This window comes from Phyllobates terribilis, unplaced genomic scaffold, assembly GCF_046119375.1.
Source record: "Phyllobates terribilis strain yellow unplaced genomic scaffold, ASM4611937v1 Scaffold_5__5_contigs__length_657084704, whole genome shotgun sequence".
In the NCBI taxonomy this organism is placed as follows: Eukaryota; Metazoa; Chordata; class Amphibia; order Anura; family Dendrobatidae; genus Phyllobates; species Phyllobates terribilis.
Window position 1 is genome coordinate 349,676,211 of NW_027362765.1, and position 23,592 is coordinate 349,699,802.

Here is a 23,592-nt window from a genome sequence, read left to right on the forward strand (position 1 = left end):
TGTATAAATCTGTATGTAGTGAGCTCCCCCTAGTGGTGACTATATAAATCTGTATGTAGTGAACTCCCTCTAGTAGTGACTGTATAAATCTGTATGTAGTGAGCTCCCCCTAGTGGTGGCTGTATAAATCTGTATGTAGTGAGCTCCCCCTAGTGGTGGCTGTATAAATCTGTATGTAGTGAGCTCCCCCTAGTGGTGACTGTATGAATCTGTATGTAGTGAGCTCCCCCTAGTGGTGGCTGTATAAATCTGTATGTAGTGAGCTCCCTCTAGTGGTGGCTGTATAAATCTGTATGTAGTGAGCTCCCCCTAGTGCTGACTGTATATATCTGTATGTAGTGAGCTCTCTCTAGTGATGACTGTAGAAATCTGTATGTAGTGAGCTCCTCCTAGTGGTGGCTGTATAAAGCTGTATGTAGTGAGCTCCCTCTAGTGGTGGCTGTATATATCTGTATGTAGTGAGCTCCCTCTAGTGGTGGCTGTATAAATCTGTATGTAGTGAGCTCCCTCTAGTGGTGGCTGTATAAATCTGTATGTAGTGAGCTCCCTCTAGTGGTGGCTGTATAAATCTGTATATAGTGAGCTCCCCCTAGTGATGACTGTAGAAATCTGTATGTAGTGAGCTCCTCCTAGTGGTGGCTGTATAAAGCTGTATGTAGTGAGCTCCCTCTAGTGGTGGCTGTATATATCTGTATGTAGTGAGCTCCCTCTAGTGGTGGCTGTATAAATCTGTATGTAGTGAGCTCCCTCTAGTGGTGGCTGTATAAATCTGTATGTAGTGAGCTCCCTCTAGTGGTGGCTGTATAAATCTGTATATAGTGAGCTCCCCCTAGTGATGACTGTAGAAATCTGTATGTAGTGAGCTCCTCCTAGTGGTGGCTGTATAAAGCTGTATGTAGTGAGCTCCCTCTAGTGGTGGCTGTATATATCTGTATGTAGTGAGCTCCCTCTAGTGGTGGCTGTATAAATCTGTATGTAGTGAGCTCCCTCTAGTGGTGGCTGTATAAATCTGTATGCAGTGAGCTCCCTCTAGTGGTGGCTGTATAAATCTGTATATAGTGAACTCCCTCTAGTGGTGACTGTATAAATCTGTATATAGTGAACTCCCTCGAGTGGTGGCTGTATAAATCTGTATGTAGTGAGCTCCCTCTAGTGGTGGATGTATATATCTGTATGTAGTGAGCTCCCTTTAGTGGTGACTGTATAAATCTGTATGTGGTGAGCTCCCTCTAGTGGTGGCTGTATAAATCTGTATATAGTGAGCTCCTCCTAGTGGTGGCTGTATAAATCTGTATGTAGTGAGCTCCCCCTAGTGGTGGCTGTATAAATCTGTATGTAGTGAGCTCCCCCTAGTGGTGGCTGTATAAATCTGTATGTAGTGAGCTCCCTCTAGTGGTGGCTGTATAAATCTGTATGTAGTGAGCTCCCCCTAGTGGTGGCTGTATAAATCTGTATGTAGTGAGCTCCCCCTAGTGGTGACTGTAAAAATCTGTATGTAGTGAGCTTCCCCTAGTGGTGGCTCTATAAATCTGTATATAGTGAGCTCCCCCTAGTGGTGGCTGTATAAATCTGTATGTAGTGAGCTCCCTCTAGTGGTGGCTGTATAAATCTGTATGTAGTGAGCTCCCCCTAGTGGTGGCTGTATAAATCTATATGTAGTGATCTCCCTCTAGTGGTGACTGTATAAATCTGTATGTAGTGAGCTCCTCCTAGTGGTGACTATATAAATCTGTATGTAGTGAACTCCCTCTAGTAGTGACTGTATAAATCTGTATGTAGTGAGCTCCCCCTAGTGGTGGCTGTATAAATCTGTATGTAGTGAGCTCCCCCTAGTGGTGGCTGTATAAATCTGTATGTAGTGATCTCCCTCTAGTGGTGACTGTATAAATCTGTATGTAGTGAGCTCCCCCTAGTGGTGACTATATAAATCTGTATGTAGTGAACTCCCTCTAGTAGTGACTGTATAAATCTGTATGTAGTGAGCTCCCCCTAGTGGTGGCTGTATAAATCTGTATGTAGTGAGCTCCCCCTAGTGGTGGCTGTATAAATCTGTATGTAGTGAGCTCCCCCTAGTGGTGACTGTATGAATCTGTATGTAGTGAGCTCCCCCTAGTGGTGGCTGTATAAATCTGTATGTAGTGAGCTCCCTCTAGTGGTGGCTGTATAAATCTGTATGTAGTGAGCTCCCCCTAGTGCTGACTGTATATATCTGTATGTAGTGAGCTCTCTCTAGTGATGACTGTAGAAATCTGTATGTAGTGAGCTCCCCCTAGTGATGACTGCAGAAATCTGTATGTAGTGAGCTCCTCCTAGTGGTGGCTGTATAAAGCTGTATGTAGTGAGCTCCCTCTAGTGGTGGCTGTATATATCTGTATGTAGTGAGCTCCCTCTAGTGGTGGCTGTATAAATCTGTATGTAGTGAGCTCCCTCTAGTGGTGGCTGTATAAATCTGTATGTAGTGAGCTCCCTCTAGTGGTGGCTGTATAAATCTGTATATAGTGAACTCCCTCTAGTAGTGACTGTATAAATCTGTATATAGTGAACTCCCTCTAGTGGTGGCTGTATAAATCTGTATGTAGTGAGCTCCCTCTAGTGGTGGATGCATATATCTGTATGTAGTGAGCTCCCTTTAGTGGTGACTGTATAAATCTGTATGTGGTGAGCTCCCTCTAGTGGTGGCTGTATAAATCTGTATGTAGTGAGCTCCCTCTAGTGGTGGCTGTATAAATCTGTATGTAGTGAGCTCCCCCTAGTGGTGGCTGTATAAATCTGTATGTAGTGAGCTCCCCCTAGTGGTGACTGTAAAAATCTGTATGTAGTGAGCTTCCCCTAGTGGTGGCTGTATAAATCTGTATGTAGTGAGCTCCCTCTAGTGGTGGCTGTATAAATCTGTATGTAGTGAGCTCCCTCTAGTGGTGGCTGTATAAATCTGTATGTAGTGAGCTCCCCCTAGTGGTGGCTGTATAAATCTATATGTAGTGATCTCCCTCTAGTGGTGACTGTATAAATCTGTATGTAGTGAGCTCCTCCTAGTGGTGACTATATAAATCTGTATGTAGTGAACTCCCTCTAGTAGTGACTGTATAAATCTGTATGTAGTGAGCTCCCCCTAGTGGTGGCTGTATAAATCTGTATGTAGTGAGCTCCCCCTAGTGGTGGCTGTATAAATCTGTATGTAGTGAGCTCCCCCTAGTGGTGACTATATAAATCTGTATGTAGTGAACTCCCTCTAGTAGTGACTGTATAAATCTGTATGTAGTGAGCTCCCCCTAGTGGTGGCTGTATAAATCTGTATGTAGTGAGCTCCCCCTAGTGGTGGCTGTATAAATCTGTATGTAGTGAGCTCCCCCTAGTGGTGACTGTATGAATCTGTATGTAGTGAGCTCCCCCTAGTGGTGGCTGTATAAATCTGTATGTAGTGAGCTCCCTCTAGTGGTGGCTGTATAAATCTGTATGTAGTGAGCTCCCCCTAGTGCTGACTGTATATATCTGTATGTAGTGAGCTCTCTCTAGTGATGACTGTAGAAATCTGTATGTAGTGAGCTCCCCCTAGTGATGACTGCAGAAATCTGTATGTAGTGAGCTCCTCCTAGTGGTGGCTGTATAAAGCTGTATGTAGTGAGCTCCCTCTAGTGGTGGCTGTATATATCTGTAGGTAGTGAGCTCCCTCTAGTGGTGGCTGTATAAATCTGTATGTAGTGAGCTCCCTCTAGTGGTGGCTGTATAAATCTGTATGTAGTGAGCTCCCTCTAGTGGTGGCTGTATAAATCTGTATATAGTGAACTCCCTCTAGTGGTGACTGTATAAATCTGTATATAGTGAACTCCCTCTAGTGGTGGCTGTATAAATCTGTATGTAGTGAGCTCCCTCTAGTGGTGGATGCATATATCTGTATGTAGTGAGCTCCCTTTAGTGGTGACTGTATAAATCTGTATGTGGTGAGCTCCCTCTAGTGGTGGCTGTATAAATCTGTATATAGTGAGCTCCTCCTAGTGGTGGCTGTATAAATCTGTATGTAGTGAGCTCCCCCTTGTGGTGGCTGTATAAATCTGTATGTAGTGAGCTCCCCCTAGTGGTGGCTGTATAAATCTGTATGTAGTGAGCTCCCTCTAGTGGTGGCTGTATAAATCTGTATGTAGTGAGCTCCCTCTAGTGGTGGCTGTATAAATCTGTATGTAGTGAGCTCCCTCTAGTGGTGGCTGTATAAATCTGTATGTAGTGAGCTCCCTCTAGTGGTGGCTGTATAAATCTGTATGTAGTGAGCTCCCTCTAGTGGTGGCTGTATAAATCTGTATGTAGTGAGCTCCCTCTAGTGGTGGCTGTATAAATCTGTATATAGTGAACTCCCTCTAGTGGTGACTGTATAAATCTGTATATAGTGAACTCCCTCTAGTGGTGGCTGTATAAATCTGTATGTAGTGAGCTCCCTCTAGTGGTGGCTGTATATATCTGTATGTAGTGAGCTCCCTCTAGTGGGGGCTGTATAAATCTGTATGTAGTGAGCTCCCCCTAGTGGTGGCTGTATATATCTGTATGTAGTGAGCTCCCTCTAGTGGGGGCTGTATAAATCTGTATGTAGTGAGCTCCCTCTAGTGGTGGCTGTATATATCTGTATGTAGTGAGCTCCCTCTAGTGGGGGCTGTATAAATCTGTATGTAGTGAGCTCCTCCTAGTGGTGGCTGTATAAATCTCTATGTAGTGAGCTCCCTCTAGTGGTGACTGTATAAATCTGTATGTAGTGAGCTCCCTCTAGTGGGGGCTGTGTAAATCTGTATGTAGTGAGCTCCCCCTAGTGGTGGCTGTATATATCTGTATGTAGTGAGCTCCTCCTAGTGGTGGCTGTATAAATCTGTATGTAGTGAGCTCCCTCTAGTGGTGGCTGTATAAATCTGTATGTAGTGAGCTCCCTCTAGTGGTGGCTGTATAAATCTGTATGTAGTGAGCTCCCCCTAGTGGTGGCTGTATAAATCTATATGTAGTGATCTCCCTCTAGTGGTGACTGTATAAATCTGTATGTAGTGAGCTCCTCCTAGTGGTGACTATATAAATCTGTATGTAGTGAACTCCCTCTAGTAGTGACTGTATAAATCTGTATGTAGTGAGCTCCCCCTAGTGGTGGCTGTATAAATCTGTATGTAGTGAGCTCCCCCTAGTGGTGGCTGTATAAATCTGTATGTAGTGATCTCCCTCTAGTGGTGACTGTATAAATCTGTATGTAGTGAGCTCCCCCTAGTGGTGACTATATAAATCTGTATGTAGTGAACTCCCTCTAGTAGTGACTGTATAAATCTGTATGTAGTGAGCTCCCCCTAGTGGTGGCTGTATAAATCTGTATGTAGTGAGCTCCCCCTAGTGGTGGCTGTATAAATCTGTATGTAGTGAGCTCCCCCTAGTGGTGACTGTATGAATCTGTATGTAGTGAGCTCCCCCTAGTGGTGGCTGTATAAATCTGTATGTAGTGAGCTCCCTCTAGTGGTGGCTGTATAAATCTGTATGTAGTGAGCTCCCCCTAGTGCTGACTGTATATATCTGTATGTAGTGAGCTCTCTCTAGTGATGACTGTAGAAATCTGTATGTAGTGAGCTCCCCCTAGTGATGACTGCAGAAATCTGTATGTAGTGAGCTCCTCCTAGTGGTGGCTGTATAAAGCTGTATGTAGTGAGCTCCCTCTAGTGGTGGCTGTATATATCTGTAGGTAGTGAGCTCCCTCTAGTGGTGGCTGTATAAATCTGTATGTAGTGAGCTCCCTCTAGTGGTGGCTGTATAAATCTGTATGTAGTGAGCTCCCTCTAGTGGTGGCTGTATAAATCTGTATATAGTGAACTCCCTCTAGTGGTGACTGTATAAATCTGTATATAGTGAACTCCCTCTAGTGGTGGCTGTATAAATCTGTATGTAGTGAGCTCCCTCTAGTGGTGGATGCATATATCTGTATGTAGTGAGCTCCCTTTAGTGGTGACTGTATAAATCTGTATGTGGTGAGCTCCCTCTAGTGGTGGCTGTATAAATCTGTATATAGTGAGCTCCTCCTAGTGGTGGCTGTATAAATCTGTATGTAGTGGGCTCCCCCTAGTGGTGGCTGTATAAATCTGTATGTAGTGAGCTCCCCCTAGTGGTGGCTGTATAAATCTGTATGTAGTGAGCTCCCTCTAGTGGTGGCTGTATAAATCTGTATGTAGTGAGCTCCCTCTAGTGGTGGCTGTATAAATCTGTATGTAGTGAGCTCCCTCTAGTGGTGGCTGTATAAATCTGTATGTAGTGAGCTCCCTCTAGTGGTGGCTGTATAAATCTGTATGTAGTGAGCTCCCTCTAGTGGTGGCTGTATAAATCTGTATGTAGTGAGCTCCCTCTAGTGGTGGCTGTATAAATCTGTATATAGTGAACTCCCTCTAGTGGTGACTGTATAAATCTGTATATAGTGAACTCCCTCTAGTGGTGGCTGTATAAATCTGTATGTAGTGAGCTCCCTCTAGTGGTGGCTGTATATATCTGTATGTAGTGAGCTCCCTCTAGTGGGGGCTGTATAAATCTGTATGTAGTGAGCTCCCCCTAGTGGTGGCTGTATATATCTGTATGTAGTGAGCTCCCTCTAGTGGGGGCTGTATAAATCTGTATGTAGTGAGCTCCCTCTAGTGGTGGCTGTATATATCTGTATGTAGTGAGCTCCCTCTAGTGGGGGCTGTATAAATCTGTATGTAGTGAGCTCCTCCTAGTGGTGGCTGTATAAATCTCTATGTAGTGAGCTCCCTCTAGTGGTGACTGTATAAATCTGTATGTAGTGAGCTCCCTCTAGTGGGGGCTGTGTAAATCTGTATGTAGTGAGCTCCCCCTAGTGGTGGCTGTATATATCTGTATGTAGTGAGCTCCTCCTAGTGGTGGCTGTATAAATCTGTATGTAGTGAGCTCCCTCTAGTGGTGACTGTACAAATCTGTATGTAGTGAGCTCCCTCTAGTGGTGACTGTATAAATCTCTATGTAGTGAGCTCCCTCTAGTGGTGGCTGTATAAATCTGTATATAGTGAACTCCCCCTAGTGCTGACTGTATATATCTGTATGTAGTGAGCTCCCTCTAGTGGTGGCTGTATAAATCTGTATGTAGTGAGCTCCCTCTAGTGGTGGCTGTATAAATCTGTATATAGTGAACTCCCCCTAGTGCTGACTGTATAAAGCTGTATGTAGTGAGCTCCCCTAGTGGTGACTGTATAAATCTGTATGTAGTGATCTCCCTCTAGTGGTGACTGTATAAATCTGTATGTTGTGAGCTCCCTCTAGTGGTGGCTGTATGAATCTGTATGTAGTGAGCTCCCTCTAGTGGTGGCTGTATAAATCTGTATGTAGTGATCTCCCCCTAGTGGTGACTGTATATATCTGTATGTAGTGAACTCCCTCTAGTGGTGACTGTATGAATCTGTATGTAGTGATCTCCCCCTAGTGGTGACTGTAAAAATCTGTATGTAGTGAGCTCCCTCTAGTGGTGACTGTATAAATCTGTATGTAGTGAGCTCCCTCTAGTGGTGGCTGTATGAATCTGTATGTAGTGAGCTCCCTCTAGTGGTGACTGTATAAATCTGTATATAGTGAGCTCCCCCTAGTGGTGGCTGTATAAATCTGTATATAGTGAGCTCCCTCTAGTGGTGGCTGTATAAATCTATATGTAGTGAGCTCCCTCTAGTGGTGGCTGTATAAATCTGTATGTAGTGAGCTCCCTCTAGTGGTGGCTGTATAAATCTGTATATAGTGAGCTCCCTCTAGTGGTGGCTGTATAAATCTGTATGTAGTGAGCTCCCTCTAGTGGTGGCTGTATATATCTGTATGTAGTGAGCTCCCCCTACTGGTGGCTGTATAAATCTGTATATAGTGAGCTCCCTCTAGTGGTGGCTGTATAAATATGTATGTAGTGATCTCCCCCTAGTGGTGGCTGTATAAATCTGTATGTAGTGAGCTCCACCTAGTGGTGGCTGTATAAATCTGTATGTAGTGATCTCCCCCTAGTGGTGGCTGTATAAATCTGTATGTAGTGAGCTCCCCCTAGTGGTGGCTGTATAAATCTGTATGTAGTGAGCTCCCTCTAGTGGTGGCTGTATAAATCTGTATGTAGTGAGCTCCTCCTAGTGGTGGCTGTATATATCTGTATGTAGTGAGCTCCCCCTAGTGGTGGCTGTATAAATCTGTATGTAGTGAGCTCCCTCTAGTGGTGGCTGTATAAATCTGTATGTAGTGAGCTCCCTCTAGTGGTGGCTGTATAAATCTGTATGTAGTGAGCTCCCTCTAGTGGTGGCTGTATATATCTGTATGTAGTGAGCTCCCCTTAGTGGTGGCTGTATAAATCTGTATATAGTGAGCTCCCTCTAGTGGTGGCTGTATAAATCTGTATGTAGTGATCTACCCCTAGTGGTGGCTGTATAAATCTGTATGTAGTGAGCTCCCTCTAGTGGTGGCTGTATAAATCTGTATGTAGTGAGCTCCCTCTAGTGGTGGCTGTATAAATCTATATGTAGTGAACTCCCTCTAGTGATGGCTGTATAAATCTGTATGTAGTGAGCTCCCTCTAGTGGTGGCTGTATAAATCTGTATGCAGTGAGCTCCCTCTAGTGGTGGCTGTATAAATCTGTATGTAGTGAGCTCCCCCTAGTGGTGACTGTATAAATCTGTATGTAGTGAGCTCCCCCTAGTGGTGGCTGTATAAATCTGTATGTAGTGAGCTCCCTCTAGTGGTGGCTGTATAAATCTGTATGTAGTGAGCTCCTCCTAGTGGTGGCTGTATAAATCTGTATGAAGTGAGCTCCCCCTAGTGGTGGCTGTATAAATCTGTATGAAGTGAGCTCCCCCTAGTGGTGGCTGTATAAATCTGTATGTAGTCAGCTCCCTCTAGTGGTGGCTGTATAAATCTGTATGTAGTGAGCTCCCTCTAGTGGTGGCTGTATAAATCTGTATGTAGTGAGCTCCTCCTAGTGGTGGCTGTATAAATCTGTATGAAGTGAGCTCCTCCTAGTGGTGGCTGTATAAATCTGTATGAAGTGAGCTCCCCCTAGTGGTGGCTGTATAAATCTGTATGTAGTCAGCTCCCTCTAGTGGTGGCTGTATAAATCTGTATGTAGTGAGCTCCCTCTAGTGGTGGCTGTATAAATCTGTATGTAGTCAGCTCCCTCTAGTGGTGGCTGTATAAATCTGTATATAGTGAGCTCCTCCTAGTGGTGGCTGTATAAATCTGTATGAAGTGAGCTCCTCCTAGTGGTGGCTGTATAAATCTGTATGAAGTGAGCTCCCCCTAGTGGTGGCTGTATAAATCTGTATGTAGTGAGCTCCCTCTAGTGGTGGCTGTATATATCTGTATGTAGTGAGCTCCCCCTAGTGGTGGCTGTATAAATCTGTATGTAGTGAGCTCCTCCTAGTGGTGGCTATATAAATCTGTATGTAGTGAGCTCTCCCTAGTGGTGGCTGTATATATCTGTATGTAGTGAGCTCCCCCTAGTGGTGGCTGTATAAATCTGTATGTAGTGAGCTCCCTCTAGTGGTGGCTGTATATATCTGTATGTAGTGAGCTCCTCCTAGTGGTGGCTGTATAAATCTGTATGTAGTGAGCTCCTTCTAGTGGTGGCTGTATAAATCTGTATGTACTGAGCTCCCCCTAGTGGTGGCTGTATATATCTGTATGTAGTGAGCTCCCCCTAGTGCTGACTGTATAAATCTGTATATAGTGAACTCCCTCTAGTGGTGGCTATATATATCTGTATGTAGTGAACTCCCCCTAGTGGTGGCTGTATAAATCTATATGTATTGAGCTCCCTCTAGTGGTGGCTGTATATATCTGTATGTAGTGAGCTCCCTCTAGTGGTGGCTGTATATATCTGTATGTAGTGAGCTCCCCCTAGTGGTGGCTGTATAAATCTGTATGTAGTGAGCTCCCTCTAGTGGTGGCTGTATAAATCTGTATGTAATGAGCTCCCTCTAGTGGTGGCTGTATATATCTGTATGTAGTGAGCTCCTCCTAGTGGTGGCTGTATAAATCTGTATATAGTGAACTCCCTCTAGTGGTGGCTGTATATATCTGTATGTAGTGAGCTCCCCCTAGTGGTGGCTGTATAAATCTGTATATAGTGAGCTCCCTCTAGTGGTGGCTGTATAAATCTGTATGTATTGAGCTCCCTCTAGTGGTGGCTGTATATATCTGTATGTAGTGAGCTCCCCCTACTGGTGGCTGTATAAATCTGTATATAGTGAGCTCCCTCTAGTGGTGGCTGTATAAATATGTATGTAGTGATCTCCCCCTAGTGGTGGCTGTATAAATCTGTATGTAGTGAGCTCCACCTAGTGGTGGCTGTATAAATCTGTATGTAGTGATCTCCCCCTAGTGGTGGCTGTATAAATCTGTATGTAGTGAGCTCCCCCTAGTGGTGGCTGTATAAATCTGTATGTAGTGAGCTCCCTCTAGTGGTGGCTGTATAAATCTGTATGTAGTGAGCTCCCTCTAGTGGTGGCTGTATATATCTGTATGTAGTGAGCTCCCCTTAGTGGTGGCTGTATAAATCTGTATATAGTGAGCTCCCTCTAGTGGTGGCTGTATAAATCTGTATGTAGTGATCTCCCCCTAGTTGTGGCTGTATAAATCTGTATGTAGTGAGCTCCCTCTAGTGGTGGCTGTATAAATCTGTATGTAGTGAGCTCCCTCTAGTGGTGGCTGTATAAATCTGTATGTAGTGAACTCCCTCTAGTGATGGCTGTATAAATCTGTATGTAGTGAGCTCCCTCTAGTGGTGGCTGTATAAATCTGTATGCAGTGAGCTCCCTCTAGTGGTGGCTGTATAAATCTGTATGTAGTGAGCTCCCCCTAGTGGTGACTGTATAAATCTGTATGTAGTGAGCTCCCCCTAGTGGTGGCTGTATAAATCTGTATGTAGTGAGCTCCCTCTAGTGGTGGCTGTATAAATCTGTATGTAGTGAGCTCCCTCTATTGGTGGCTGTATATATCTGTATGTAGTGCGCTCCCCCTAGTGGTGGCTGTATAAATCTGTATATAGTGAGCTCCCCCTAGTGGTGGCTGTATAAATCTGTATGTAGTGAGCTCCCTCTAGTGGTGGCTGTATAAATTTGTATGTAGTGAGCTCCTCCTAGTGGTGGCTGTATAAATCTGTATGTAGTGAGCTCCCTCTAGTGGTGGCTGTATAAATCTGTATATAGTGAGCTCCCTCTCGTGGTGGCTGTATAAATCTATATGTAGTGAACTCCCTCTAGTGGTGGCTGTATAAATCTGTATGTAGTGAGCTCCCTCTAGTGGTGGCTGTATAAATCTGTATGCAGTGAACTCCCTCTAGTGGTGGCTGTATATATCTGTATGTAGTGAGCTCCCCCTAGTGGTGGCTGTATAAATCTCTATGTAGTGAGCTCCCTCTACTGGTGGCTGTATAAATCTGTATGTAGTGAGCTCCCCCTAGTGGTGGCTGTATAAATCTGTATGTAGTGAGCTCCCTCTAGTGGTGGCTGTATAAATCTGTATGTAGTGAGCTCCCTCTAGTGGTGGCTGTATAAATCTGTATGTACTTAGCTCCCCCTAGTGGTGGCTGTATATATCTGTATGTAGTGAGCTCCCCCTAGTGGTGGCTGTATAAATCTGTATGTAGAGATGCTCCCTCTAGTGGTGGCTGTATAAATCTGTATGTAGTGAGCTCCCTCTAGTGGTGGCTGTATATATCTGTATATAGTGAGCTCCCTCTAGTGGTGGCTGTATAAATCTGTATGTAGAGATGCTCCCTCTAGTGGTGGCTGTATAAATCTGTATGTAGTGAGCTCCCTCTAGTGATGGCTGTATAAATCTGTATGTAGTGAGCTCCCCCTAGTGGTGGCTGTATAAATCTGTATGTAGTGAACTCCCTCTAGTGGTGGCTGTATAAATCTGTATGTAGTGAGCTCCCTCTAGTGGTGGCTGTATAAATCTGTATGTAGTGAGCTCTCTCTTGTGGTGGCTGTATAAATCTGTATGTAGTGAGCTCCCCCTAGTGGTGGCTGTATATATCTGTATGTAGTGAACTCCCTCTAGTGGTGGATGTATAAATCTGTATATAGTGAACTCCCTCTAGTGGTGGCTGTATATATCTGTATGTAGTGAACTCCCTCTAGTGGTGGATGTATAAATCTGTATATAGTGAACTCCCTCTAGTGGTGGCTGTATATATCTGTATGTAGTGAACTCCCTCTAGTGGTGGATGTATAAATCTGTATATAGTGAACTCCCTCTAGTGGTGGCTGTATATATCTGTATGTAGTGAACTCCCTCTAGTGGTGGATGTATAAATCTGTATATAGTGAACTCCCTCTAGTGGTGGCTGTATATATCTGTATGTAGTGAACTCCCTCTAGTGGTGGATGTATAAATCTGTATATAGTGAACTCCCTCTAGTGGTGGCTGTATATATCTGTATGTAGTGAACTCCCTCTAGTGGTGGATGTATAAATCTGTATATAGTGAACTCCCTCTAGTGGTGGCTGTATATATCTGTATGTAGTGAACTCCCTCTAGTGGTGGATGTATAAATCTGTATATAGTGAACTCCCTCTAGTGGTGGCTGTATATATCTGTATGTAGTGAACTCCCTCTAGTGGTGGATGTATAAATCTGTATATAGTGAACTCCCCCTAGTGGTGGCTGTATAAATCTGTATGTAGTGAGCTCCACCTAGTGGTGGCTGTATAAATCTGTATGTAGTGAGCTCCTCCTAGTGGTGGCTGTATAAATCTGTATGTAGTGAGCTCCCCCTAGTGGTAGCTGTATAAATCTGTATGTAGTGAGCTCCTCCTAGTGGTGGCTGTATAAATCTGTATGTAGTGAGCTCCCCCTAGTGGTGGCTGTATAAATCTGTATGTAGTGAGCTCCTCCTAGTGTTAGCACTGCGCTCCTTCCCTCTGTAAGATCCGGGTGTATATATATCAGAGTCAGAGCAGACAGGGGCCACAGAGGAGGCAGAAGTCCAGGTTGGCCCATCTGGATTTAAGGTCCACCTTCCTATGGGCAAATGAAGGGGAAGATCCTGGGGGTCATGCGCCCCCTTCTACTAGACATCATGAGGGCAAACAGCTGCTGGCTCCTTTAATGGTCACGGGCTGCAGCGTGGCCCCTGTAGATGTCAGCTGTGGCCCCCCGTGTCCGGTTCTGCTCTATATTACCTGGCATGTAGTAATCAGAGATCTGAATGATGGAGGGTCTACGGCCGCTCACTGGGACCCTCTGCTCGGCCTGAAGCTCCAGGGTCTGAGGCTCAGAGGTGACCTGAGAAGACAAGAGAGCAATGCTGAGTGTGACGTCACTGATCACGTGGAGGGCCGTGGTGGCTCCAGCCGTGGTGGCTCCAGTCGGGGGGTCGCCGCCATGCTACGACACCACTGGTATTGTTACATGCAGTTTTCAGTGACTTTGCCCCCTTTTCCTTGTATTATTCCTCCGCAGCAGGAGCCCCCTGAGAGCTGACAATATGGCGCACAGTCCCGGGCTGCGTCTATGGGCCCGGCCGGTGCTGGTATGGGGAGACCCCAGTGGTCGCGGCGGTGGGGGCCCATTTACAATGTCTGTGTGTGGTCAGATGGCAGACACTGCAGGCGTCCAGCCGTGCCGTCCTCCTCACCTTATCGATGTAGATGTTCACGCTGTCCTCCTCCTTCTCCACTCTCTTAACTAACGGATTTTTCTTCAGCTGTAAAATGTGACACGGGATTATGTCAGCATCAGGGAAACATGGCTGCTGCTTCCAAGAAAAGCGCCACACCTGTGCAGTGGTTGTGTCTGGTATTGCAGCACAGCTTTATTGCAGCAAATTTGGTGATGAGGTGCAATACCAGACACCACCTATAAGCAGGAGGGGGGCGCTGCTTGTATAATATAACAAGTGATAGGTGGAGTCATCGCAGGGCTCAGGGTGCAATGTGTATGGTGGATACAAATCCCAAGGTAACATGTACAGAAACAACATAAGTGACATTACAAATCATCTGTCATCTGGATGATCTGGTATCCAAAAGCAAACAGGCTAAAGCGTAGGACCACTGTACTAGACCTTGTCTCGCCCCTGCGTTACACCTCGCCCCGCCCCTGCGTTACACCTCGCCCCGCCCCTGCGTTACACCTCGCCCCGCCCCTGCATTACACCTCGCCCCGCCCCTGAACTAGGCCTCGTCCCACCCCTGCGCTAGATCTTGTCCCGTACCTGCGCTACACCTCGACCCGCCCCTGCACCTCGTCCCATACCTGCGCAACACCTCGCCCCGCCCCTGCGTTGTACCTTGCCCCGCCCCTGTGTTACACCTCGCCCCGCCCCTGCGTTACACCTCACCCCGCCCCTGAACTAGAATATATCCCGCCCCTGTGCTACACCTCGCCCCGCCCCTGCGTTATACCTTGCCCCGCCCCTGTGTTACACCTCGCCCCGCCCCTGCGTTACACCTCACCCCGCCCCTGAACTAGAATTCATCCCGCCCCTGTGCTACACCTTGCCCCGCCCCTGCGTTATACCTTGCCCCGCCCCTGTGTTACACCTCGCCCCGCCCCTGAACTAGACCTCATCCAGCCCCTGCGTTACACCTCATCCCGCCCCTGCGTTACACCTCGCCCATGAACTAGACCTCGTCCCGCCAATGTGCTACACCTCCCCCCGCCCCTGAACTACACCTCGCCCTGCCCCTGTTACACCTCACCCCGCCCCTGAACTAGGCCTCGTCCCACCCCTGCGCTAGATCTTGTCCCGTACCTGTGCTACACCTCGCCCCGCCCCTGCGTTACACCTTGCCCCGCCCCTGCGTTACACCTCGCCCCGCCCCTGCGCTAGACCTTGTCCCATACCTGCGCAACACCTCGCCCCGCCCCTGCGTTATACCTTGCCCCGTCCCTGTGTTACACCTCGCCCCGCCCCTACGTTACACCTCACCCCGCCCCTTAACTAGAATTCATCCCGCCCCTGTGCTACACCTCGCCCCGCCCCTGCGTTATACCTTGCCCCGCCCCTGTGTTACACCTCGCCCCGCCCCTGCGTTACGCCTCACCCCGCCCCTGAACTAGAATTCATCCCGCCCCTGTGCTACACCTTGCCACGCCCCTTCGTTAGACCTCGTCCTGCCCCTGTGTTACACCTCGCCCCGGCCCTGAACTAGACCTCGTCCAGCCCCTGCGTTACACCTCATCCCGCCCCTGCGTTACACCTCGCCCATGAACTAGACCTCGTCCCGCCAATGTGCTACACCTCGCCCCGCCCTGAACTACACCTCGCCCTGCCCGTTACACCTCACCCCGCCCCTGAACTAGACCTTGTCCCACCCCTGAGCTACACCTCGCCCCGCCTGTGCGTTACACCTTGCCCCGTCCCTAACCTAGACCTTGCCCCTGCGCTACAGCTCGCCCCTGAACTACACCTCGCCCTGCCCCACCCCAGCGCTACACCTTGCCCCTTCCCTGTGTTACACCTCATCCCCCCCTGCGCAAGACCTCGCCCTGCCCCTGAAATAGACCTCATCCCGCCCCTGCGCTAGACCTCGCCCGGCCCCTGCGCTACACCTCGCCTGGCCCCGGCTCTATACTCTACACTACAGCCCACCCCTGAGCTACACCTCGCCTGGCCCCGGCTCTACACTCTACACTACAGCCCACCCCTGAGCTACACCTCATCCCGCCCTTGAGCTACACCTCATCCCATCTCTGAGCTACACCTCATCCCGACCCTGAGCTACACCTCGCCTGGCCCCGGCTCTACACTCTACACTACAGCCCACCCCTGAGCTACACTTCATCCCGCCCCTGAGCTACACCTCATCCCATCTCTGAGCTACACCTCATCCCACCCCTGAGCTACACCTCATCCCACCCCTGAGCTGCACCTCATCCCATCTCTGAGCTACACCTCATCCCACCCCTGAGCTACACCTCATCCCGACCCTGAGCTACACCTCATCCCGACCCTGAGCTGCACCTCATCCCACCCCTGAGCTACACTCCGCCCCTGAGCTACACCTCGCCCCGACCCTGAGCTACACCTCGCCCCGCCCCTGCACTAGAGATTTTGCGTCCTGCCTCTTTTTAGACAAACATCTTATGGACTTACATCATCTAGAGACTTCTGCTGAGGCACAAAGCCGGACAACATGTATACTTTCATAAGGGCCATGTTAGTAGATTGACGTTTACCGGAATACCTGTGAGATGAGATCAGGAACACACTGATAAACAGCAATGCACACTGGGAAAGAAGGCAGGATTGTAGTCTGCAGCTCTAGATGTGATTGCAGGATAAGACATGATGTAACAGCAGAATAGTGACTGCAGCTCTGGAGGTGACTGGAGGATAAGACATGATGTAACAGCAGAATAGTGACTGCAGCTCTGGAGGTGACTGGAGCATAAGACATGATGTAAAAGCAGAGTAGTGTCTGCAGCTCAGGAGGTGACTGGAGGATAAGACATGATGTAAGAGCAGAATAGTGACTGCAGCTTTGGAGGTGACTGGAAGATAAGACATGATGTAACAGCAGAATAGTGACTGCAGCTCTGGAGGTGACTGGAGGATAAGATATGATGTAACAGCAGAATAGTGACTGCAGCTCCGGAGGAGACTGAGGGATAAGACACGATGTAACGGCAGAATAGTGAGTGCAGCTCAGGAGGTGACTGGAGAATAATACACGAAGGAACAGTAGAAGAGTGAGCGCAGCTCTGGAGGTGACTGGAGGATAAGACATGATGTAAGAGCAGAATAGTGACTGCAGCTCTGGAGGTGACTGGAGGATAAGACATGATGTAATAGCAGAATAGTGAGTGCAGCTCTGGAGGTGACTGGGGGATAAGACATGATGTAAGAGCAGAATAGTGAGTGCAGCTCTGGAGGTGACAGCAGGATAAGACATGATGTAACAGCAGAATAGTGACTGCAGCTCCGGAGGTGACTGAGGGATAAGACACGATGTAACAGCAGAATAGTGAGTGCAGCTCTGGAGGTGACTGGAGGATAATACACGAAGGAACAGCAGAAGAGTGAGCGCAGCCACGGAGGTGACTGGAGAATAAGACACGATGTAACAGCGGAATAGTGATTACAGCTCTGGAGGTGACTGGAGGATAAGACATGATGTAACAGCGGAATAGTGATTACAGCTCTGGAGGTGACTGGAGGATAAGACACGATGTAACAGCAGAATAATGACTGCAGCTCCGGAGGTGACTGAGGGATAAGACACGATGTAACAGCAGAATAGTGAGTGCAGCTCTGGAGGTGACTGGAGGATAATACACGAAGGAACAGCAGAAGAGTGAGCGCAGCTCTGGAGGTGACTGGAGAATAAGACACGATGTAACAGCGGAATAGTGATTACAGCTCTGGAGGTGACTGGAGGATAAGACATGATGTAACAGCGGAATAGTGATTACAGCTCTGGAGGTGACTGGTGTAAAATATGTGATACTATACACACTATTTGGAGCAGGAGTTGAAGGCTCCGTCAGTGGATTCCTGTCTCCAGGTCACCCAGTGTCTCCCTTCAGCCATGCAGAAATGTAAAATGTCTTTCCCTGCGGACGCCGATCTCTTACCAGAACTCCACCGATATCTGCAGAACGTCACTTCTCACACACAGAGGAGTGGCGGACATCACAAATGCATCTTCTTTTGGAGTCGGAAGAACATTATGGCTCTGAACGGCCTGTGCAAGAAAGATGGAAGAGATGACGACCCGCAGAGCAAAAGACAAAACCCCAAACACCCCCCTTATCTATGTATAAAGGGTCAGTCACCCCAAACACCCCCCTTATCTATGTATAAAGGGTCGGTCACCCCAAACACCCCCCTTATCTATGTATAAAGGGTCGGTCACCCCAAACACCCCCCTTATCTATGTATAAAGGGTCAGTCACCCCAAACACCCCCCTTATCTATGTATAAAGGGTCAGTCACCCCAAACACCCCCCTTATCTATGTATAAAGGGTCGGTCACCCCAAACACCCCCCTTATCTATGTATAAAGGGTCGGTCACCCCAAACACCCCCCTTATCTATGTATAAAGGGTCGGTCACCCCAAACACCCCCCTTATCTATGTATAAAGGGTCGGTCACCCCAAACATCCCCCTTATCTATGTATAAAGGGTCGGTCACCCCAAACACCCCCCTTATCTATGTATAAAGGGTCAGTCACCCCAAACACCCACCTTATCTATGTATAAAGGGTCGGTCACCCCAAACACCCCCCTTATCTATGTATAAAGGGTCGGTCACCCCAAACACCCCCCTTATCTATGTATAAAGGGTCGGTCACCCCAAACATCCCCCTTATCTATGTATAAAGGGTCGGTCACCCCAAACACCCCCCTTATCTATGTATAAAGGGTCGGTCACCCCAAACACCCCCCTTATCTATGTATAAAGGGTCGGTCACCCCAAACATCCCCCTTATCTATGTATAAAGGGTCGGTCACCCCAAAATCACCCCTTCATCTATATATAAAGGGTCGGTCACCCGAAACATCCCTTCATCTATGTATAAAGGATCAGTTACCCCAAACACCCTCCTTATCTATGTATAAAGGGTCAGTCACCCCAAACATCCCCCTTATCTATGTATAAAGGATCAGTTACCCCAAACATCCCCTCTTATCTATGTATAAAGGGTCAGTCACCCCAAACATCCCCTCTTATCTATATATAAAGGGTCAGCCACCCCAAACATCCCCTCTTATCTACGTATAAAGGGTCAGTCACCCCAAACATCCCCTCTTATCTACGTATAAAGGGTCAGTCACCCCAAACATCCCCCCTTCATCTATGTATAAAGGGTCGGTGTCAGGGACGTCAGGGACGACACCGGCAAGATCATACAATTTCTCATCGCTGCCGTCACTTTGTCAGGGACTTGGCAAATGCACGATCCCGATTACTCACTACGTAACTATCGGCAAGTGAGCAGTCAGCATATGGCGTACACACCTCCGAATTCCACTGCATGCAATATGTGTATACACCCCCGTACGCTCACTGCCAGCTTCACGATAGCCCAATTACGATTATTAGCTGCCACCACCGATAGGGGCCAAATTACAGATTGCCCCTTAAGCCTACCTTGTGGCCCACCCTCCCTGGATCCCATAATACCCTCTCTTTCAGGGGTTCGGAGGTGGGTTTCTCCAGGGGGCCACTCAGTGTCACTGGACAGGTGTTGGACTCCTGGGTGGAGGCAGCCAGAAGTGACACTGGGGCCCCAACCTCACAGGTGACAGCGTCTAGATAGACTGTCTTCCTGGAGGATAACCACCTTTTCCTGTTAGCTGTGGACCCAACTCTCCCACCACCCTGACCGACGGGGGACCCAGCTTTCCGATCACCCTGACCGGTTCGGGGTACATTTTTCCCACCCCTCTGACAGGCCATGGGTACCTATTTCCCATACTCCTGACAGACAGTGGGACACACATTTCCCTCACAATGCCTGGTTGTGGGACCTACCTTCCCACCCTTCATTGTTACTGTCACATTGTTACAGGTGTGAGTGCAACACAGAGAGTCACGCCAGGTGTGAGTGAAACACAGAGGGGAAAGGGAGCCCAGACACTAGGGAAAGGGGGAAGAGGTGACCTCCTAATCTGGACTAGCGTCACCCTGTCTCCCCCTAACATCCCTATACAGCCTCCGCAGCTGTCGCCGATCACGTGCCTTGCCCTACTATCCCTGGTGTAAGGCTATAGCTGGGGGAGAAAGGAGATGAGCACTAGTCAACCTCAGCTAGCACTCTAAAGACAAAAGGGGAAGACAACACAGGGGAGCAACAACTCAGCTTTAGAAGAACTCCAACAGGGCACACGGCCTCAAGACTCCAGAGAGGACGTGATGCTGCTTCAGCCAAGCTCCAAGTAGAAATGAGTATAACCGGCGACGCCCACCTAGACACACCAGGTATATATACACCCAGACTAAAGGGAGGTAGTCGCTGGGTCCTAAACACAGCCTCTTATCTAGGCAGCTGTCTGCATTGCCAAACGTGGAGATCTCCTGCAAACCATTGCAGGGCGACTGTCTGTCACCGCTGACACACCCTTGACAGTTACCTGGGGAGCCGTGTTAGTCATGTGGCAGCTACCATCGACCATGTCACCATCTGGCATGACACGGGTCACCTGGTGTCTGTGCCTGCACCCTGTGCCCCTAGCACTTATACTGGCTCGTTTTAGGGGATCCTCAGCAGCATCACCACGCGGGGTGAGGCGGCTGAGTTCCCCTTTACAACAACAGACCCTTTTATTATGCATCACATTGACATTATTGACAGTTGCATCACATGACATACCAGATCTGGGAGGGTTCTCAGGAATGTATCAGGCAACAAACCGTCCCAGATCAGTTCCCAATAGCACATTAGTGGGGAGATTCTCCGACACCCTCCCTTCCCTTAATACCCTCCCTGCACCCCAGTCCATGAAAACTCGGGCCATCGGTATAGGACGACGAACACCCCCAAACCCGATGACAGTCAGGGTCTTCCCAGAAATTAGTTCTTCTGGTAATACAAACTCAGGGAGGATGAGGGTACTTTCTGCACCAGTGTCCTTAAGGCCAACAGTAAAGGTGCTGCCCACAGTAACCGGTTGTAAGTTCTCATAGGCCCTGCCGATCGCCCCACCCACAAAAAGAATGGCTGCAGTAGGCCCTGGGGCCTCAGGTGTGGGGTTCATCTTCTGCCTCTCCGGGCAGACAAGGCTGATGTGACCCGTTTGGTCACAAGTATAACACCTGCGGGAGTCAAGGGCAGGCCGGGTGCTGGAAGATGGAGCTGGACCCGCTGAGGGCCGGCTGGCTGGAACACTGGGGGTGGTTGTCGGCTTACCCCCTTTCCAGCTGGCGGCGGCTGACCTCCACACCTCTGGTGTGTGGTTGGCCTCATAGGCATCCGCGATCTGGGCTGCTTCGGCGGCTGACTTTGGCTCCCGTTCCAGCACAAACTGTCTCACCTCCACAGGGCACAGATGAAGAAACTGGTCCTTCACCATCAGATCCTTCAGGTCCTCGAAGGTGGTGACTGACAGTCCTTGGACCCACTGCTCAAAGTTGGTCCTGAGCCCATCCACCACATCACCGTAACTGTCATGTGCTCCACGCTGGAGGGCTCTGAACTTTTTCTGGCAAACCTCGGGAGTCAGCTGATACTTTTTAATCAGGGCCTGCTTGACGGCCTCATAGTCTCCATCTTGTTCTCGAGGGAGAGAAGCAAACACTTCCAGAGCTTTTCCACTGAGCCCTTGAGTTAAATATCTGGCCCACTGGTCTTCAGGCAGCTGATACGGTCTGCAGGCTTTTTCAAATCCCCGAAGAAATATGTCCAAGTCCCCGTCCTTTTCCATTACAGGAAAATGCTCAGGACGGGGTTTAAAGCAGTTGGCACTGTTGGACTCACGGGTCTGTGTGGAGGATGGCTCCTTCTGAATCCGGGCTAGCTCCAGCTGGTACAGACGCTCCTCTTGCCACTCTCGCTCGGCTCTCTCTCTCAGCAGGCTCTCGTTACTCGCTCCTCTCGGTCAGCTTGGGCCTGTTGCTCTGCTTGCTCCTGGAATTTCAGGATCAGCTGTAGTCGTCCGTCATGATCGTCTGCGGCGAGCTGCTCCAAGGCCATCTGCAGATGGGGGTCCACACTACCCTTGCTGCGGGTATGGCTGGAAATCACAGGTGGGATCCCTGCAGTAGTGCCATCCAGGCCTTGGCTGGCCGCCCCATCATCAGGGCTCTGCGGCACCTTGAAACAGTTCAGCAAACAGTTGGGCCTTGGATTTGCCCATGGTATCAATCTGTCTCAGCTCACAGAGGGCGGTGATACTGTCCTCTGACTGCTGGTGATACCAGGGCTCTCCACATGTAGCCATCATTGCCAAACAAAACACAGGACAGAAAAACAAGAGAAGGGGGGGGATGCAACTGCTACACGTACAGTAATGTCCCAGATAAAAAATATTAAAACACTGAGTCTGATTCCATAGAGCTCTGCACAGAATTCTTGCAAAAACCATGCATGTTTTCAGTGACAGGAATGATTGCTCAATCCGGCCACTGATGTTCTGTAATATCCCACCGCTTGCCACCAATTTGTCAGGGACGACACCAGCAGGATCATGCAATATCCCACCGCTGCAGTCACTTTGCCAGGGATTCGTCACGCGCACGATACCGATTACTTACTACGTAGCTATCGGCAAGCGAGCAGTCAGTGTATGACGTACACACCTCCGAATTCCAGTGCATGGAATATGTGTATATGCTCCCGTACGATCACTGCTAGCTTCACGATAGTAACATAGTTTTAAGGTTGAAGGAAGACTAAGTCCATCTAGTTCAACCCATAGCCTAACATGTTGATCCAGAGGAAGGCAAAAAAAAACATGTGGCAAACACTAAGCTCCACATTGGGGAAAAAAATTCCTTCCCGACTCCATACGACAATCAGACTAGTTCCCTGGATCAACGCCCTATCAAGGAATCTAGTATATACAGTGCGTTGTGAAAGTATTTGGCCCCCTTGAACTTTTCTACCTTTTGCCACATTTCTGGCTTCAAACATAAAGATATAAAATCCAAATTTTTTTGGGGAAGAATCAACAACAAGTGGGACACAATCATGAAGTGGAACGAAATTTATTGGATATTTAAAGTTTTTTAAAAAAATTAAAAACTGAAAAGTGGGGCGTGCAATATTATTCGGCCCCCTTGAGTTAATACTTTGTAGCGACACCTTTTGCTGTGATTACAGCTGCAAGTCGCTTGTGCTATGTCTCTATCAGTTTTGCACATAGAGAGGCTGAAATTATTGCCCATTCTTCCTTGCAAAACAGCTCAAGCTCACTGAGGTTGGATGGAGGACGATTCCACAGATTCTCGATTGGATTCCGGTCTGGACTTTGACTTGGCCATTCTAACACCTGGATACGTTTATTTTTGAACCATTCCATTGTAGATTTTGCTTTATGTTTGGGATCATTGTCTTGTTGGAAGATAAATCTCCGTCCCAGTCTCAGGTCTTTTGCAGACTCCAACAGGTTTTCTTCCAGAATGGTCCTGTATTTGGCTCCGTCCATCTTCCCATCAATTTTAACCATCTTCCCTGTCACTGTTGAAGAAAAGCAGGCCCAAACCATGATGCTGCCACCACCATGTTTGACAGTGGGGATGGTGTTTTGAGAGTGATGACCTCTGTTACTTTTACGCCAAACATATCGTTTTGCATTGTGGCCAAAAAGTTGGATTTTGGTTTCATCTGACCAGAGCACCTTATTCCACATGTTTGGTGTGTCTCCCAGGTGGCTTGTGGCAAACTTCAAACAAGACTTTTTATGGATATCTTTGAGAAATGGCTTTCTTCTTGCCACTCTTCCATAAAGGCCAGATTTGTGCAGTGTACGACTGATTGTTGTCCTATGGACAGACTCTCCCTCCTCAGCTGTAGATCTCTGCAGTTCATCCAGAGTGATAATGGGCCTTTTGGCTTCATCTCTGATCAGTCTTCTCCTTGTTCGAGATGAAAGTTTAGAGGGACGGTGGGGTCTTGGTAGATTTGCAGTGGTCTGATACTCCTTCCATTTCAATATGATCGCTTG

The 23,592-nt window shown here is 48.1% G+C and overlaps 1 protein-coding gene across 6 annotated transcripts in view; it reads right to left on the reverse strand.

The window, feature by feature from the left end:
- The window catches only part of LOC141273167 (alpha-2-macroglobulin-like protein 1), a 607,283-nt gene that overhangs the window by 38,137 nt on the left and 545,554 nt on the right, over window positions 1-23,592 (reverse strand). For all 6 annotated transcript variants that reach the window (XM_073684620.1, XM_073684625.1, XM_073684624.1 and 3 more), the window contains 4 exons: window positions 17,558-17,667; window positions 16,077-16,167; window positions 13,614-13,682; window positions 13,159-13,261 (listed from right to left, as the gene is read on the reverse strand). In XM_073684620.1, the coding sequence (XP_073540721.1) occupies window positions 13,159-13,261; window positions 13,614-13,682; window positions 16,077-16,167; window positions 17,558-17,667 (373 nt within the window). The remainder of the gene's footprint in view (window positions 1-13,158; window positions 13,262-13,613; window positions 13,683-16,076; window positions 16,168-17,557; window positions 17,668-23,592) is intronic.